This window comes from Oncorhynchus clarkii, chromosome 30, assembly GCF_045791955.1.
Source record: "Oncorhynchus clarkii lewisi isolate Uvic-CL-2024 chromosome 30, UVic_Ocla_1.0, whole genome shotgun sequence".
NCBI lineage: Eukaryota > Metazoa > Chordata > Actinopteri > Salmoniformes > Salmonidae > Oncorhynchus > Oncorhynchus clarkii.
The window spans coordinates 15,535,543-15,553,934 of NC_092176.1; the positions used below are offsets into that span (position 1 = coordinate 15,535,543).

Consider the following 18,392-nt stretch of genomic DNA (forward strand, 5'->3'; position numbering starts at 1 on the left):
AGGCACAGGGCCAGGGTTCGAGCTTTGTGTGATCTGAATCCGAAGGAAGTGGTACTCGCTAAGCAAGCAGCGTGAGGTCCTTTAAACAAGCAGCCCTATAGAATGGAGTTTATTTGACAAGAGCATGGGTCAGTAGGTTAGTAGGTGTTGATTGAGGGGATATTTGACCTTAGAGGTCAGCTTAAGCTGAGGGAAGGATTAGAGGAAGTCAAAACTGGAGGTTAACGAGTGAGTAGGGGTCAAAGGAGACATGACTCACATTGTCAGGGTCAGTAGCACAACATCTTCACCCCACCGCCTGGATTAACCCTAGCACTCATGTCTTACCTAATACTACTCTAGCTGAACATTAACACTAAAATCAAGCCTATATCTTATAGAAATCTCAACCTAACCTTGACACATATTATTTACAGTAGCCTTTATAACCCATGACGCTAAATAAACCCTTTGTCTTATTCCCTGTGCTGTCCTAATGCTATATCCTTTATCCTTTACACAGAGGCCCCATCCTTCGCTGAGCCTGGAGATGCCATTATGGAGAAAGTGTCTAACAGCAAGGTCACCATCCCCTGCCCCGCCGAAGGTAGGATAAGATTTATTTATGTATGTTATCCGGGGTGATTTTCTATAGAGGGAAACACATCTGGTGTCAGAAAAAATACACAATTTACACAGCCTGACCAAAGTGAACAGATGTGGTGAATCTTTTTCTGGTAATGTTTGGATGGAACTGTTTTCTTTCATCATTCCCAGAGCTAGCTCCATATTAAATGTAGGACAAGGTGTGGATTTATCTAGCTACCTTCAAGGCATTGCTCTGCTTTCTACATAGAGCTTAATTTGTCTGTGGAAACAAATGTGTGTTTCAATACCCCTGATATCCCAATGGTGTGCTTTCATTCTATTGAATACTGTTTCTGTCTCTATTTTAACATCTTGGTGAAGGGGGAGGTAGCACGCAGCATGGCTGAGAAAGTGTGTGTGTGTGTTTGTTTGAGCATTCTTTCTTATGCGTGGGCCCATTGAACTTCTTGTTGACAGGGTATTTAAATAGGTGTTCAACTCAAATCAAATCAAATGTGATTTGTCACATGCAGGTGTAGACTAACAGTGAAATGCTTACTTACGGGCCCTTCCTAATGCGTAGTGAAATAAAGAGAAATAATATAAATATAATAATACGAGGAATAAAATACGAGTAATGATAACTTGGCTATATACACATGGCACCAGTATCGAGTTGTTTGTATGGTAACGGGCATGTTTGAGAAGGTGAGGAGTGGGCTAATACGGACATAGCAGCAGCTGGAACATCATTCTGCCTGAAGATGTGGCTCAGCGGGCCACATCTGCTTTCCTCTCTGCTCTGCGAGGGGGCCTGCTGGGAGAGGATTCCTAATTACAGACTGCTGCTGGCAGATAATAGACAGAGATATCTGGGGTACTCCTCTACTGAGTAGGCTGGCTCCACTGGCCCTCCTTGTAGAACTTAGACAGGCAGCTACACTGTTACCATTACAGAGTAACACCCCAAAGAACTCAAAACAACCCCAAACAATCCCCCAAAAAACAAACAACACCAAACATGAACCTGAAAGAACCTTAAAGTACCCAAAAGAACCCCAAAGTACCCTAAACAACCCAAAAGTACCCTAAACAACCCCAAACAGGTAACCCAAAGACAACCCAAACGTACCCAATACAACCCAAAACAACTAAAAAGAACCCAAAACAACTTCAAACAACCATAAACAAGTACCCAAAACAATCCAAAAGTACCGCAAAGCACCCCAAAAGTACCCAAAAGATCCCAAGGGTACTCAAAACAATTCCAACATATGCAAAACAACCCCAAACAACCCCAAACAGGAACTCCAAACAGCCCAAAAGTACACAAAACAGCAAAAACAACCACAAACAGGTACCCAAATCAACCCAAAAGTACACAAAACAACTCAAAACAACCACAAACAAGTACCCCAAATCATCCAAAAGAACTACAAACGGGCAGCCAAAACAACACTAAACCACCCAAATTATAAATTCAGGTTTATGTTTCAGACAGGTCAATAATGGCTTGCTTGATTGGGCTGGTTCACCTCTACAGGCTACAGGGACCCATTTGATTACACATTAGAGATAATCCAGGTCCCTCAAACATCATCAGTGACATTTCCTGTAAACTGTGACACAATCCTGGTCTCCTTCCTGCCATGAACGGAGTGGTCTACAGAGAACAATAGTAATCCCGGGGGGGGGGGGGGGGGGTGGATAAATGCCTGAAAATAAGGCCTGTGGTAAACACAGACTTAGGAGAGTTTCTACATTTTATTCTATGAGATAATCTTCATCAGCTAACATCACTGTTTGTGCATTTTGAAGCATGTATGTGATCAAAACAAGCACATAAAGGCTTCATAATTAAGAAAGTTGACTGACTGATATTCAGGGCTGGTTCCAGGCATAAGTGACATAAGCGGTCCCCGACCGAAAATGGAACTCATTCGTGGTCTCAACTTACTATTGCGAGTAAGAATAGTAGAATACACCAGGTACAATTTAGAAATGTGGTTGTGTATCAGACGTTTTCCCTTGTTATGTCAGTCACTGACAGTCATTGAATTAGCCATGTCAGCTAACAATTTTTGATTGGTAGTTAGTTGATTGAAGTAATCATGACCGAATACTGACCGGGCACGCAGGGCACGTGCCCAGAGGCCCCGACCTTCAGGGGCCCCTATTGATTTTGTTAGTCATTCTCACTTAGATATCATATTAACATGGCATACATCATTACAAAAATGTGTTTGATTGCAGGAAATTAGCTTCAAAACTGCAAAAAATGTCTCTCTACCCTATTGCAAAATGTATAGAATTGCAAAAAATGTGATGTAAAACTTTACAAAAATGATCTATGACCAATGGCACAAAAAAAATGATTGGGCGGATGGTGGGGGGGCCGGAACATAATTACAAATCATTTGTACACTGCAAATTGACCGCAAGAAGCCCAAAAATATATAATGTTTACCCGATATATAATCATTTCAAACATTGATCACGCTGTGTCTCGCTATTATGTGTGGGAGTACTTGGGAACAGATTTCTTAAATTAAAATCACATTGAGTTGAGTTGATTTCCTGTTTTTTTTTTTTTGAGACTTTTATGTCGCAACAATAAAAATTCCGCATACACATTTTGATTTATTTTTACTCAGAAAATGTTTGAGGGGGGAAATAAAACCCTGGGGAACCCTGTCATAGAACAATACATATAAAATCTTCTAAGCCTGTGTTAATCTCAGACCTTATTTTCGCAGTTTATCCCAAAACTCCATTTTTCCCCATCATTTCCCCCATAGGAATGGCTGAACGAACCAGATGTAACTCGTTTCTGGTTTTTGGGACTACAAGCTGGCAAGCTCTTTTGGCTCAAGTAACAGCTCTATCGACTCAGAAGAAGCTAGGCTATCATCCTGTGATAACACACCTTATCTATTTCGTACCCAGAGTAATACACAGAGCATTCAAACTACTGGAGAAAACCCCTCACAATGATCTCAAATTGTGTTTTTACACAACAAAATTCAACACAGACTACCCCTTGCTAATCTGGAGACTATCGGGTATGTTGTGGTGGACTGTCATTAAAATTGCTTCACGGGAACCTGGTACAATTAAGTTTGTAGTGTGGCTAGCAACTAGATGGCTCTGAATGCAATGTCATGCAGTCAAATCTGCTACTAACTACTTATGGACCTAACTAGTTTGCTCTAGTTGTATCCTGATGACATACATTTTGAGAAAACAAGTTATATTAACCAGCTAGAGAGCTAGCTAGCATTAGCAATTTTTGGTGGTCAATTCCGGATTTGAAAAATACTCCAACAGCCTCTGCATTTCAGGAATCACAATAGCAAGTACGCCTGGTGCATTCACTGTTATTTAGACATTTAATCAATTGAGCTACGTTTTCTATGAAAACTCTGTTTTGTCATAGGTCTCATTGGCTTTCATGTGCTTGAAACGTGAGCTTGTCCGAGGTGTTGGACTCAACGACGGTTGCTATCCATTGGAGATCTGTGATTGGTTGCCCAAAATTCTGGGACTTGATTTAGCGAAGGGTCAATTGACTGAACTGAAACTGAATTGACCCCAACCCTGTCCCTGAACCACACACACAAATATCCCTATCTGCACTCACTCACATACACATTTACCAGAGTAGGCAAATAATTATATCCACACGTTCATACACTACATGACCAAAAGTGTGTGACACCTGCTCGTCGAACATCTCATTCCAAAATCATCATCTTAAGGATTAGCCCCCTTTTCTTCAATTTTTGCCTAAAATGACATACTCAAATCTAATTGCCTGTAGCTCAGGACCTGAAGCAAGGATTTGCATAGTCTTGATACCATTTGAAAGGAAACACTTTGACGTTTGTGGAAATGTGAAAATAATGTAGGAGAATATAACACATTAGATCTGGTAAAATATAATACATAGAAAAAAACATGCGTTTAATTTTTTTTTATTGTACCATCGTCTTTGAAATGCAAGAGAAAGGCCATAATGAATTATTCTAGCCCAGGAACAATTTAGACTTTGGCCACTAGATGGCAGCAGTGTATGGGCAAAGTTTTAGACTGATTCAATGAACCATTGCATTTCTATTCAAAATGTTGTTTCAAGACTGCCCAAATGTGCCTAATTGGTTTATTCATACATTTTCAAGTTCATAATTGTGCGCTCTCCCCAAACAATAGCATGGTATTATTTCACTGTAATAGCTACTGCAAATTGGGCAGTGCAGTTAGATTAACAAAAATGTAAGCTTTCTGCCATATCAGATATGTCTATGTCCTGGGAATTTTGGGGGTTTCTTACAACCTGATGTTAATCACATTAGCCTATGTTAGCTCAACCGTCCCAAGGTCGGGACACCGATCTTGGGACGGTTGAGCTAACATAGGCTAATGTGAATTACAGAATTATGGAACGGTAGAATTATGGAGGACAGACATTTGACGTACTGACTTGTTGGAAAGGTGGCATCCTTTGACGGTGCCATGTTGAAAGTCACTGAGCTCCTCAGTAAGGCCATTCTACTGTCAATGTTTGTCTATGGATTTATACACCTGTCAGCAACGGGTGTGGCTGAAGTAGCCGAATCCACTAATTTGAAGTGGAGTCCACATACTTTTGTGTATATATAGTGCAGCTTGTTTTTGCCAATACTATTTCAGTCATACTGTACTTTGCTTTTGTTATTTCTGCTATACTGACGATATAGAATCCTGACCTGAACCCAATATATCACATACCAAACTGAAACTGAAACGTGAACCTGAACGGATCATTTGGGTGGTTTTGTGTTGTTTTGGCTACCAGTTTGTGGTTCTTTTGGGTACTTTGGGGGGTTATTTCTGAGACTTTTGGGTTGTTAGGTTACCTGTTTTGGGGTGGTTTGGGGTTATTTTTTGTTGTTTGTGTTTGTTTTGGGTACTTTTGGGTTGTTTTTGTTACTTTTGGGGTCACACTTTATTTGGATAGTCCGGATAGTCCATTTATAGATGCACTACAGATGGTTATACTATCAACAAACTATCTGATGTTAAGCAACTGCTTACAAAGGTTACGGTTAGATTTAGAATAAGGGTTAGGGTAAGGGTTAAGAGGGTTAGGCCTATGGTTAGGGTAAGTGTTAAGTTTAGGGTTAGGATGAGAGTTAAGGTTAAGGTTAGGGCTATGGTTAGGGTTAGGGTTAGTAGATAATTATTTGAAATGTTACTGATAGTCTGTAGATAGGACTATACAGATGGACAAACCAAGTGAAGTGTTACCCCTGTTTCTGAGTGGATTTGGGTTGCTTTTGGATAACTGTTTGTGGATATTTTGTGTACTTTTGTGTTGTTTTGGGTACTTTGGGGGGGTTGTTTTGGGTACTTGTTGGATGTTTTGGGGAGCTGTTTGTGGTTGTTTGAAGTTGTTTAGGGTACTTTGGGGTTATTTTAGGTACTTTTGGGTACCTGTTTGGAATTGTTTGGGGTGACTAGTAGGATCTGTTAAGGGTCCCTCGCAGAGATGGTCACAGCTCTAGGCAGCAGCACTAGGAGCCTGGCAACGGAAACTAGGAAACAATAGCTTGTTCATCACCCATTGTTTCATATAAATGTGTCTGTCTGCATGGATGTTGAACGGGAAGATGAAAGGACATTCTAACATCAGGAAATTATTATTTTTTTACCAACAGGAACACTTAATGCCCAATAATAGTGGAAGACAAGTACTTGTTTAAAAAACACATGGAAGAGACAATTGAATGAAATGTAGTGGACCCTGCAGATAAGTACAAGAAACAGGTTTTAATGAGATGTTTTTACTTTTACACAGAACATCTGTATGCATTTTCTCACAGCAATGAGATAATATAATTGAGTCACTGTTCTAAAGTGTAAACATGTGCTCTGCGTGGGACTGGGTGATAACATTACCTTTGGTTCCTCTCTGTGGTTCCTCTTTGTCCCCTGAGTTTAGTGTTTTTGGACGGGGGATGAAATATGTGTTTAGTTTCCAGTACAGCCTCCTCTCACTCTGGTGTTTGGATATGTTCTGTAAATAGAGATTGTACAGGGGTTTACTTCATTCTCTGCTCTTAATGCAAAAAGCTGTACTGGATGTCCACACACCTACAGTTGAAGTCGGAAGTTTACATACACCTTAGCCAAACACATTTAAACTCAGTTTTTCACAATTCCTGACATTTAATCAGTTAGGATCACCACTTTATCAGAATAATAGTAGAGAGAATTATTTAGTTCAGCTTTTATTTCTTTCATCACATTCCCAGTGGGTTAGAAGTTTACAAACATTCAATTAGTATTTGGTAGCATTGTCTTTAAATTGTTTCACTTGGGTCAAACGTTTCGGGTAGCCTTCCACAAGCTTCCCAGAATAAGTTGGGTGAATTTTGGCCTATTCTTCCTGACAGAGCTCTGGTTTGTAGGCCTCCTTGCTCGCAAAAACGCTTTTTCGGTTTTGCCCACAAATTTTCCATAGAAATTGAGGTCAGGGCTTTGTGATGGCCACTCCAATACCTTGACTTTGTTGTACTTAAACCATTTTGCCACAACTTTGGAAGTATGCTTGGGGTCATCGTCCATTTGGAAGACCCATTTGCGAGCAAGCTTTAACTTCTTGACTGATGTCTTGAGATGTTTCTTCAATATATCCACATAATTTTCCTCCATGATGCCATCTATTTTGTGAAGTGCACCAGTCCCTCCTGCAGCAAAGCACCCCCACAACATGATGCTGCTACCCCCGTGCTTTATGGTTGGGATGGTGTTCTTCGGCTTGTAAGCATCCCCCTTTATCCTCCAAACATAACGATGGTCATTATGGCCAAACAGTTCTATTTTTGTTTCATCAGACCAGAGGACATTTCTTCAAAAATTACGATCTTTGTCCCCATGTGCAGTTGCAAACCGTAGTCTGGCTTTTTTTATGGCGGTTTTGGAGCAGTGGCTTCTTACTTGCTGAGCGGCCTTTCAGGTTATGTCGATATAGGACTCGTTTTACTGTGGATATAGATACTTTTGTACCTGTTTTCTCCAGCATCTTCACACGGTCCTTTGCTGTTGTTCTGGGATTTATTTGCACTTTTCGCACCACAGTATGTTCATCTCTAGGAGACAGAACATCTGTAAACAATTTTTGGAAAAATGATTTGTGTCATGCACAATGCAAATGTCCTAACCGATTTGCCAAAACTATTGTTTGTTAACAAGACATTTGTGGAGTAGTTGAAAAATTAGTTTTAATGACTCCAACCTAAGTGTATGTAAACTTCTGACTTCCAACTGTATGTATGTCCTGTCCTTCTTATGTAAAAGATACCTCAGACTGGCTTATATGGGGTAATGGTGTGCCCACCAAACACCATTCAGTCCCCTGCTCCACCACTAACTCCATCCCAGACCCCTTTCTCTGCTCCCGGCCCTTTTCCCCATTGTAAAGCTCCAAACACATCTGTTTCAGTCACCGATACATCACATCAAGGCTTTGAACTACTGGCCCAACCCAGGATCCTCACCTATGATTTTGGTAGTAAATCATGACACCAGTACTTTAAATCAGGCATCTACCAATATATTGTGTTTGGCTTTTGTGTACTGCTTTCTAGCCTTGAAGTATCCTAGCCCACGGACCAATAGGCCTCTCAGTCTCAGTTACAATTTGGCAATGTTTCCCCTGCTGTCCTGCTGTCCAACAGATAAATATAGGGCCTGCTTTTTCCAGTCTGGGACTCTTGCCCATTCAGCCCTCCTGTGGGGGAGTACAGGGACAGAAGTAACTTTTGTTTCTGTCAGTTATGATTGATAAATCCCTCCTCAGACCTCCTTACAACACTACACACACCACCTCTCTGTTCTCTCTACACCCGCAGGCTCACCCTTTCCAAAGGTGCGCTGGTTCAAGAACGGTCTTGGGATATTCCCTGACCAATCAGAGTTCTCTATGGCAGAAGATGGCTCTCTTGTGATTGGCTCTGCATCTGCCAGTCACAGCGGGGACTTCAAGTGTGTGGCCAGCAATGATGCAGGCTCTGTTGAGCGGAAGACACGGCTGAAAGTGAATGGTGAGACCTCATAAACTCGATCTTTATACAGACCTGATGTCTGTTCAGATCACAATAAAATGTGACCGACCGCCTTGATTCGGTCTTACGTAGCAAAATTTTAAATTATGTTTTTTTACATTGGATAAAAGCAGAGACACAGAGCTACAAAATGGTATATCACACACTGCATTTGAGGAACAAGGGGAAAGTAATTATGCTTTGAAAGTGAATTAATAAACTTGTAACCTAACTTTTGAGAAAATGGCCTTTGAATGTTTTGGTGTGCTATATGGCAGACTAATCCGAACTCATCTCTCGGCATTTGCAGCCCACTCATTATCTCTACCAATCATGGCTAGCGGGAAGGTTGCCTCATTTTTTCTGTGGCTAAACCAACTAGGCTCGTAATTTAACAATCTTCTTTGTAGTTACAGATGGCATACACATATTTTATTAAGGGCACATGAAATTTCACATGTTCCAGAAGGCATTTCTGCCAAAAAATACATTTGTTGACGTTCAAATGGCTCTCCTGTGAAGTAGTGACCCGCGACATACACCTAGTTTACTGAAACTAGTCACAAATGTGTTAATAAGGTGACTTCCAGATGATGTCTGTCTCCTGTACTCCTCCAGTTCCCCCCGAGATACAGGATGATGGACAGCCCCTGAACCTGACTGTCACCCTGAAGCAGCCCCTCACTCTCGGCTGTGATGCCTTTGGTATCCCCTCCCCCACAATCACCTGGACTAAAGACGGACATAATGTGAGCCACCTACCAGTCATTCAAATAAGCTTCTTAAAAAACACTAAGAAGTAATGTATAGGTTGTATATTGTATGTTACCATCTCAGTTAACACTTCTCGGGAGAGAGAATATTATTGTAATGTTACCTGTAATGTTCCCCTAATGTTTGAGTGTCCAGTTTTTCGTGAGTTAGGGGAACATTATATCTATGTTAACTAAAACCTTCTGAGAACCTTTTTAGCATGTTTTAATTAATGTTCTAAATGCATTTTATTGCACATTGCAAGAACATTCATGAGTCCAGTTTCCTGAATGTTAGGACAATATTCCATCAGTGTCCCACCAAACATACATAGAACATGGTTTCAATGTTCTCAGAATATACAACATTCCTGTGTCCAGTTTTCTAAGGGTTAGGAGAATATTCCATCAACGTTACATCAAAAATACACAGAACATGGTTGCCATGTTCTCAGAATGTAAGATATTAATGTTCTACACACGTGCCCAAAAACAATCATTACACATCACATCTTGTTACTTTTGCAGAGCCAATCAAGGCCCATGTTCTGTGTATGTTTGGTGGGACTTTGATGGAATATTCTCAGAACCCACAGAAACTGGACACTTGAATGTTCTTGCAATGTGTCTAGAACATTAATATGTGAGAACATGGTAACCATGTTCTTGGTAAGTTCTATTTGACATTAAGGAAATGGTCTCTTCGAAACATTCCTTGCACATCACAGGAACATTCCTATGAAAATGTTAGTTAATTACCTAATGAGACTCATAAGGGAACATTTTCTAAAGTTGTGGGAATGTTTGTTGTTAGCTGGGATACGTCTACTGCTAACTGTCAATGACAATCATGTTATTTGTATCTAGCAACACAGTGACACCAAGTGGTAATTTAGTTTATCACAGTCCAATATTTATCATACAGTAACAAGCACTAATTATGTGTACAGGTGGTGGACTCCCTTGGAGTGTACCTTCAGAATGGGAAGAGACTTCTGAGAATCTACCGGGTCCAGGAAGAGCATGGTGGCCAGTTCACCTGCACAGCTAGTAACACAGCCGGGCAGGCCCGAAGGAACTACAACATTGTAGTACAAGGTGATCCTTCATAGTGCTTCAAATCCAGTTGTGGTCCTACCGCTCCCATTGATTTTACATTTTAAGTTTAAGGAAAGTAAACAAGCAGGCATTACAGGTCCAAGGCAGAGTTGTATGCTTTCTTAAGCCTAATTGTGTGTGTGTGTGTGTGTGTGTGTGTGTGTGTGTCAGCCCCACCAGTAATCTCGGGGACGTCCAGGGTACAAGACCTGTCAGTGGTTGCTGGACAGGAGGTGGAGGTCCAGTGTTGGGTTGGTGGGCGCCCAGCCCCCAAAGTAGAATGGAGCCGGGATGGAGAGTGAGTATTCCATTATAGTTGTATGAGTTTGATATCAGATTTTGTGTGGGGATTAATCAGTACACAATCAGGCTTTGGTGTATTGATCCCTATTCCTCCTCTCCAGGGTGCTGTCCAAGGATGGTGACCCCCATGTGGAGTTCCATGAGCAGGGCCAGGTGATGAAGGTGAAGACAGTCAGACTGAGGGACCAGGGCTTGTACCAGTGTCTGGCCAGTAACAGCGCTGGGACACAGATGCGCCAGTTCAGACTCATAGTGCTAGGTATCCCATCTCTCATGTCTCCTTCTCAATGAACTCACACATACAACGCAAACTTCCAAAAATCACATTAAAACTCTATGTTTATAAATGTTTGTCAATGAAGCAGATTTACTTTCTCTATCCTCACTCTCCCCTCCCTCCCCCTGTTTCTCTAGCTCCCCCCACCATCAGGGGCCCCAGTGAGACCTCAGAGGTGTCTGTGGTGTTGGGTTTCCCCACTGTTCTGCCTTGTGATGTAGAAGGTTCTCCCATGCCCAGTATCACCTGGCTGAAGGACAACCAGCCCATTGTGTCCAGTTCCCAGCTCACCTACACCCGGGGTGGGCAGGCGCTGCGGCTGGGGACAGCACATGGAGACAGTGCTGGTATCTACACCTGCCGAGCCTCAAACCCTGCAGGCACCACTCTCAAACACTACTCACTCAGTGTGCTTGGTAAGTGAACCAGACAGCGAGAGGGTTGATTCTAGTGTACAGAATAAAATGTAGTCTAACATCAACAAAATGAAATGTAAATGCAGGAGAGGATTTTGAATGTCTGTTTCATTTGATCAGTTCCACCCCAGATTGAAGGCAACGCTACATCTCTGAGTTTTGGCGGCCGAGATGAGAAAGTGCGTATCAATGGCTCATTAACCCTGTCCTGTCTGGCTAAAGGCTTCCCTGAACCCAAGACCCAGTGGTTCAAAGATGGACTGGTTGGTTTGTGTTTCTGTCTGTCTAGCTATTTCACATAATTTAATTTAGCGCAATAGATGTATATTTCTGCTAATATGAAAACGTGATGGTGTTGTACCTTCTGTTTCTAGTTGTTGACTAGGAACTCCCACACTGGTATTCGTGAGAGTGGTCAGTTCCTTCACATAGACAATGCCATACTCTCCCATGAGGGACAATACACCTGTGTGGTCACCAACACTGCAGGAGAGGACAAGAGAGACTTCTATGTCACCATTCATGGTGTGTCCACGCATGGAATTGACACTGTCTGCCCTTGGCAAGAGGCGTTCATTCACACTATGCAACCTAATCTCATAGTACTCTTGTGATACTAACTGAACATTATTTTTCTCTCTCTCTCTCCAGTTCCTCCCATCTTCCATCGGGTGAGTAACGGTGCAGCAGCCTGGGGTCTGAGAGGAGAGGATGAAGAAGAGGAGGGAGGGGACAGAGATGATGAGATAACTGAGAAGAGAGAGGTGGTCCTGGGGCATCCCATCAGCCTGTCCTGTGAGAGTAACGCCATCCCCCCGCCCCATCTTAGCTGGTATAGAGAGGGACACAAGCTCTCCACTGCTGACGGAGTAGTACTGCTTCCAGGTGAGAGGGGTCCATGCCCTCTAGGTCTAGGATAACAAACCGGTACAACGACCAGTATGGCATTACTGCAGCATCAGCTCCACTGTGATGCTGTGTTATGTTGTTGTTCTCTAGGTGGGCAGGTGCTCCAGATCCCTCGGGTCCAGCAGGAGGATGCTGGAAAATATACATGTCAGGCAGTGAACGAAGCAGGAGAGGACCGCATGCACTTTGACCTGGATGTGCTGGGTAGGCATGCTTTCTTACTACTTCCTGTCATTATATCAACTCATTGTTCAGTGATAGCCTAACAACTATTAAATGTATGAAAAGGCCAAGGAGTCATTTGCTAATGTTTCTCTATGTTGACGTCCTGTTTGCCCAGTTCCCCCAGTGATAACTGGCCAGTTGGATGAGTTCATGCAGGAGATAGGAGCGATAGTGAACAGCACAGTGGCTCTCCACTGTGACGTAACGGGTCATCCAGCACCAGCAATCTCCTGGCTGAGGGACGGCACGCCACTGCACTCCGGACAACACCACAGCATCAGTAAGGACGGGAGACAACTACAGGTCAGATTCCCATTATGACATGGTTGGAACAAAGCAATGCACTGCATATTACAGTGTCAGAACTTCACTTGGTTGAATGTCAACGCCTCCCTGTCCCCCCCACCCCTCCTCTGCTGGTGTCACTAATATATTATAATGCAATACAGGGACCTCTGTCACGGGATAGTTTGTGGCCTTTTGTGTCTTTATGTGCTGTACTGTGTGTTTTTATTGATTTGATGTTTATGTTTGTAGCACTTTTGAGTTTTTGAAAATATCTAAACAGGTTTTTTTTGTAAAGAGGTGTAGGTCAATAGTGTTATGTTATTCTGTCTTTCAGGTCCTCAGTGTGCAGGTATCAGACATGGCTGGTTACCTTTGTGTGGCTGAAAACAAGGTTGGAGCAGTGGAAAAGCTCTTCAGTCTAACAGTGCAAGGTCAGATGGAATATAAATGTCCTTCAAATACCACATTGAGAGGATTCTTTCAATTCACACAGGAAGGACAGGGGTACTTTCTGGTTTCCTGTGAATGTGTGTGTGTTATTGTGAATGTATGTGACATGTGATAGTTGATTCCTGTTCCTCTCCAGTTCCCCCAAGGATGGTGGCTGGCAGGGAGGAGGAGGAGGTGAGTGTGATCCAGGGACACATGGTGTCCCTGCTGTGTGACGTCCAGGCGTACCCTCCTCCAGAGATAACATGGACCAGAGATGGACAGATCCTCCAGTTCAGCATGGGAATCCACATCCTGCCAGGTCAGAGCTAGCTCCTAAACACATTGCCCAGAGCCCATAGCACGCTTCATAACTCCCAGTGTACTCAAATGTCTGATGAAATCACTGTACAAAAACGATGCATTGTAATCTATGTATTGTCTGTACTGTAGGAGGTCAGATGCTGCAGCTGCCCCGGGCCAGACTAGAGGATGCGGGACAGTACGTGTGCACTGCCACCAACTCAGCAGGCCAGGACCAGAAGAGCATCCTACTTAGTGTTTATGGTGAGAAACACTACGCTAGTATTGTGCTGCCCTCATCAGTGTCACACTTCACCTGCTACAATATCTGGATTAGGATTTACAGTTACTATTTTATTCCTGCTGTGGTTTACAGTCCTGCCCACGTTGAAGCCCCGCCTTGACTCTGAGTCAGAGTTCGTGACCCCTCAGATGGGCTCGTCAGTCACTCTGCGCTGTGAGGCTCGGGGGATCCCAGAGCCTGAGGTCACATGGTACAGGAACGGGCTACAGCTGGCAGCTGGGAATGGACTGAAGGTGGACCAGCAGACACTGGAGATCATGGGAGTGCAGGTAAACACACTGTCATCACCTTCTGTTTGTGCAACTCTAACTGTCTCAAGCATTAGCACTGATAACTGAGGGCAGGAGATTAACCCTGTTTTAAGTATCAAGGTGAAACACTGTTGTTCTGTTTCACACTATCTATGGTTCATGGTCCATAGATGGCTGATGGTGGAATCTACACCTGCAAGGTGTCCAATGTGGCTGGACAGGTGGACAGGACCTTCCGCTTGACTGTCCATGGTGAGACTTGCCTCCCATGTTCCCTCCAATTAGATATGTTTCTTACATGTGGTAATACTGGCATATCAGATGTCACAGTATAATGAATCTCATTCTCTCTATGATGTTCCTCTCCTCAGTTCCCCCTGTCCTGGAGGGGCCTCTTCATGAGTCTCTCACTCAAAACCTGGGCTCCCATGTCACCTTGTTGTGTGAAGCTACAGGGGTCCCAGTACCTAGCATCACCTGGCTGAAGGATGGCACCCCTATTGGTAAGAGGGTGAAGTTTCATAAATGAACTGTGAAAATTCAGTTTTGACAAGATCACATTTTGACACTTGTATTAATGCTACTGAATGAATGAGACCTCCAGCTGCTGGTGTAGGCTGACCTCGGTGTGTTTTCTTCCTACCCAGAGAGCAGTCTGCAGTGGCAGTGGTCGGTACGAGGCAACAGACTGGAGCTGGGTCCTCTCACCCTCTCTCACGCTGGGACCTACACCTGTGTGGCCAAGAACAGGGAGGGAGAGACTCAGAAGGATTACACTCTCACAGTGCAAGGTAGGCTACAGGCTATCCACTACACAATCTCCAACCTTTGAAAATTAGATTAAACCCAAGAGAATCACATTTTGTAAGAGAATCACAACCTTCTGCATGGCCTCTGTTCCACTTTGAGTCAGTGCTGTGAGACATATTGCTGACCTTTTTGTTTCAGTGTCGCCCACGATCCTGGACTCTGGCCACTCGTCTGACCTGAGTGCCCCAGTGGGCGATGATCTGACTCTGGAGTGCAGAGTGACAGGGACACCTGCACCCCACCTCAGCTGGCTGAAGAACGGCGCCACTCTGGAAGATTCAGACCCCCAAAAAATAGAGTGAGTCCGTCTTGCTTACAGTGCAGACTCCAGCCTAGGTCTGTGTACCAGTGTTGTGCTCTTAGTAATCACTGATATGTTTGTCTCCTGAATTACAGCATAGCCCCTGATGGGAGCACTCTAACCCTGCTAAGGCTCAGGCCTGAGGACTCTGGGACGTACACCTGTCTGGCTGTCAGCCCTGCTGGCCAGGAGAACAAGATCTACACCCTCTTTGTACTGGGTCTGTTGTCTTGTGTATATATATACCTGTTGATCAAAAATATGTCCTAAGTTAATTGGTACTGATCTTTCCAGAAGTTTTTTAGATTCTAGGTAACAATGATTTTGTAATGCCCCTCAGTACCCCCCTCTATCCTGGGCGAGACTAGCGCCCCCAGAGAGGTGCAGACCACCCAGGACAGTGTGGTGACACTGGAGTGCCAGGCAGCGGGAAACCCTCCACCTCAGATCAGCTGGCTGAGAAATGGACGCCCCCTGCTCCTGTCTCCCCGTACCCGCCTTCTCTCAGCAGACGCTGTACTTAGGTAAGTGTCTACACATGTCAAATGTCAAGTTTAGTTCCTCTCTCATAAAAATGCCTTAATGAAGGATAATGTTTTAGAAAGTGTGTTGGAGCTGTGTATATGCCCTGTGTGTGTAGGATTTCTCCAGTGCAGCTGGCAGACTCTGGGATCTATACATGTGTGGCACGCAGTCGCGCTGGCCTCGCCGAGCTCAACTTTGACGTACAGGTTCAAGGTACTAACTCCCCATCTCCTGTTGATGCGTACACTACTGATCTGAAGGAGCTGTATCTGTGTGTACTGATATCTGTGTTAGAGGTCGACCGATTATGATTTTTCAACACCAATACCGATACCGATTATTGGAGGAAAAAAAAAAGGCCGATACCGATTAATCAGACATTTTATTTTATTGATTTGTAATAATGACAATTACAACAATACTGAATGAACACTTATTTTAACTTAATATAATACATCAATAAAATCAATTTAGCCTCAAATAAATAATGAAACATGTTCAATTTGGTTTAAATAATGCAAAAACAAAGTGTTGGAGAAGAAAGTAAAAGTGCAATATGTGCCATGTAAAAAAGCTAACGTTTAAGTTCCTTGCTCAGAACATGAGAACATATGAAAGCTGGTGGTTCCTTTTAACATGAGTCTTCAAAATTCCCAGGTAAGAAGTTTTAGGTTGTAGTTATTATAGGAATTATAGGACTATTTCTCTCTATACCATTTGTATTTCATATACCTTTGACTATTGGATGTTCTTATAGGCACTTTAGTATTGCCAGTGTAACAGTATAGCTTCCGTCCCTCTCCTTGCCCCTACCTGGGCTCGAACCAGGAACACGACAACAGCCATCCTCGAAGTATCGTTTCCCATCGCTCCACAAAAGCCGCGGCCCTTGCAGAGCAAGGGGAACAACTACTCCAAGTCTCAGCGCGAGTGACGTTTGAAACGCTATTAGCGCGCACTCCGCTAACTAACTAGCCATTTCACATCGGTTACACCAGCCTAAACTCGGGAGTTGATAGGCTTGAAGTCATAAACAGCTCAATGCTTGAAGCACAGCGAAGAGCTGCTGGCAAACGCACGAAAGTGCTGTTTGAATGAATGCTTACGAGCCTGCTGCTGCCTACCATCGCTCAGTCAGACTGCTCTATCAAATATCAAATCATAGACTTAATTATAACATAATAACACACAGAAATATGAGCCTTTGGTCATTAATATGGTCGAATCCAGAAACTATAATTTCGAAAACAAAACATTTATTTTTTCTGTGAAATACGGAACCGTTCCATATTTTATCTAACGGATGGCATCCCTAAGTCTAAATATTGCTGTTACATTGTACAACCTTCAATGTTATGTCATAATTATGTACAATTCTGGCAAATTAATTACGGTCTTTGTTAGGAATAAATGGATTTCACACAGTTCGCAACGAGCCAGGCGGCCCAAACTGCTGCATATACCCTGACTGCTTGCTCGGAATGCAAGAGAAGTGACACAATTTCCCTAATTATAAGAAATTCATGTTAGCAGGAAATATTAACTTAATATGCAGGTTTAAAAATATATACTTGTGTAGTGATTTTAAAGAAAGGCATTGATGTTTATGGTTAGGTTTGGTGCAACGACAGTGCTAAATCACCCGTTTGGCAAAGTAGGCTGTGATTCAATGAGAAACTAACAGGCACCGTATCGATTATATGCAACGCAGGACACGCTAGATAAACTAGTAATTTCATCAACCATGTGTAGTTAACTAGTGATTATGTTAAGATTGATTGTTCTTTATATGATAAGTTTAATGCTAGCTAGCAACTTACCTTGGCTTCTTGCTGCCCTCGCGTAACAGGTAGTCAGCCTTCCACGCAGGCTCCTCATGGAGTGCAATGTCAGGCAGGCGGTTAGAGCATTGGACTAGTAACCGGAAGGTTGCAAAAACGAATCCCCGAGCTGACAAGGTAAAAATGTGTTGTTCTGCCCCTGAACAAGGCAGTTTACCCACCATTCCTAGGCCGTCATTGAAAATAAGAATGTGTTTGTAACTGACTTGCCGAGTTAAATAAAGGTGTAAAAACAAAATCGGTCAAATCGGTGTCCAAAAATACAGATTTTCGATTGTTATGAAAACTTGAAATCGGCCCTAATTAATCGGCCATTCCGATTAATCGGTCAACCTCTAATCTGTGTTTCTGTCTCTGTGTCAGTGCCTCCAGGTGTGGAGCCTGTAGAGTCAGTCACAGTGGTGCGGGGGTCCTTGGTGACACTGACCTGTGAGGCGCGGGGTGTCCCTCCTCCCTCCCTGACCTGGCTGAAGGACGGCCAGCCCCTGTCCCTGCACCGTAACCTGCTGTTGGACGGCCAGGAGACACGGCTGCAGCTGCCTGATGTGGGGCTCTCTGACAGAGGCCTCTACAGCTGTGTCGCCAGCAACCAGGCTGGCAGCAGCACCAAGAGCTTCAACCTCACTGTGTTGGGTGAGCAGACAGAATAAACATTCTCCATTCACCCAAACATAACCTACAAACAGATAAAAAGTTAAAACTCCACTGA

General features: G+C 43.3%; 1 protein-coding gene across 1 annotated transcript in view; it reads left to right on the plus strand.

The window, feature by feature from the left end:
- Positions 1 to 18,392, plus strand: part of LOC139389391 (hemicentin-1-like) — an 85,306-nt gene that overhangs the window by 39,017 nt on the left and 27,897 nt on the right. Inside the window, exons 25-48 of the mRNA XM_071136112.1 lie at positions 503 to 586; positions 8,460 to 8,651; positions 9,270 to 9,400; positions 10,354 to 10,501; positions 10,673 to 10,799; positions 10,906 to 11,063; positions 11,219 to 11,497; positions 11,618 to 11,760; positions 11,872 to 12,022; positions 12,149 to 12,382; positions 12,497 to 12,610; positions 12,747 to 12,934; positions 13,254 to 13,350; positions 13,506 to 13,670; positions 13,802 to 13,915; positions 14,028 to 14,224; positions 14,377 to 14,458; positions 14,578 to 14,709; positions 14,854 to 14,997; positions 15,155 to 15,314; positions 15,413 to 15,537; positions 15,658 to 15,841; positions 15,958 to 16,055; positions 18,047 to 18,316. Coding sequence (XP_070992213.1) covers positions 503 to 586; positions 8,460 to 8,651; positions 9,270 to 9,400; positions 10,354 to 10,501; positions 10,673 to 10,799; positions 10,906 to 11,063; positions 11,219 to 11,497; positions 11,618 to 11,760; positions 11,872 to 12,022; positions 12,149 to 12,382; positions 12,497 to 12,610; positions 12,747 to 12,934; positions 13,254 to 13,350; positions 13,506 to 13,670; positions 13,802 to 13,915; positions 14,028 to 14,224; positions 14,377 to 14,458; positions 14,578 to 14,709; positions 14,854 to 14,997; positions 15,155 to 15,314; positions 15,413 to 15,537; positions 15,658 to 15,841; positions 15,958 to 16,055; positions 18,047 to 18,316 — 3,717 coding nt within the window. The remainder of the gene's footprint in view (positions 1 to 502; positions 587 to 8,459; positions 8,652 to 9,269; positions 9,401 to 10,353; positions 10,502 to 10,672; positions 10,800 to 10,905; positions 11,064 to 11,218; positions 11,498 to 11,617; positions 11,761 to 11,871; positions 12,023 to 12,148; positions 12,383 to 12,496; positions 12,611 to 12,746; positions 12,935 to 13,253; positions 13,351 to 13,505; positions 13,671 to 13,801; positions 13,916 to 14,027; positions 14,225 to 14,376; positions 14,459 to 14,577; positions 14,710 to 14,853; positions 14,998 to 15,154; positions 15,315 to 15,412; positions 15,538 to 15,657; positions 15,842 to 15,957; positions 16,056 to 18,046; positions 18,317 to 18,392) is intronic.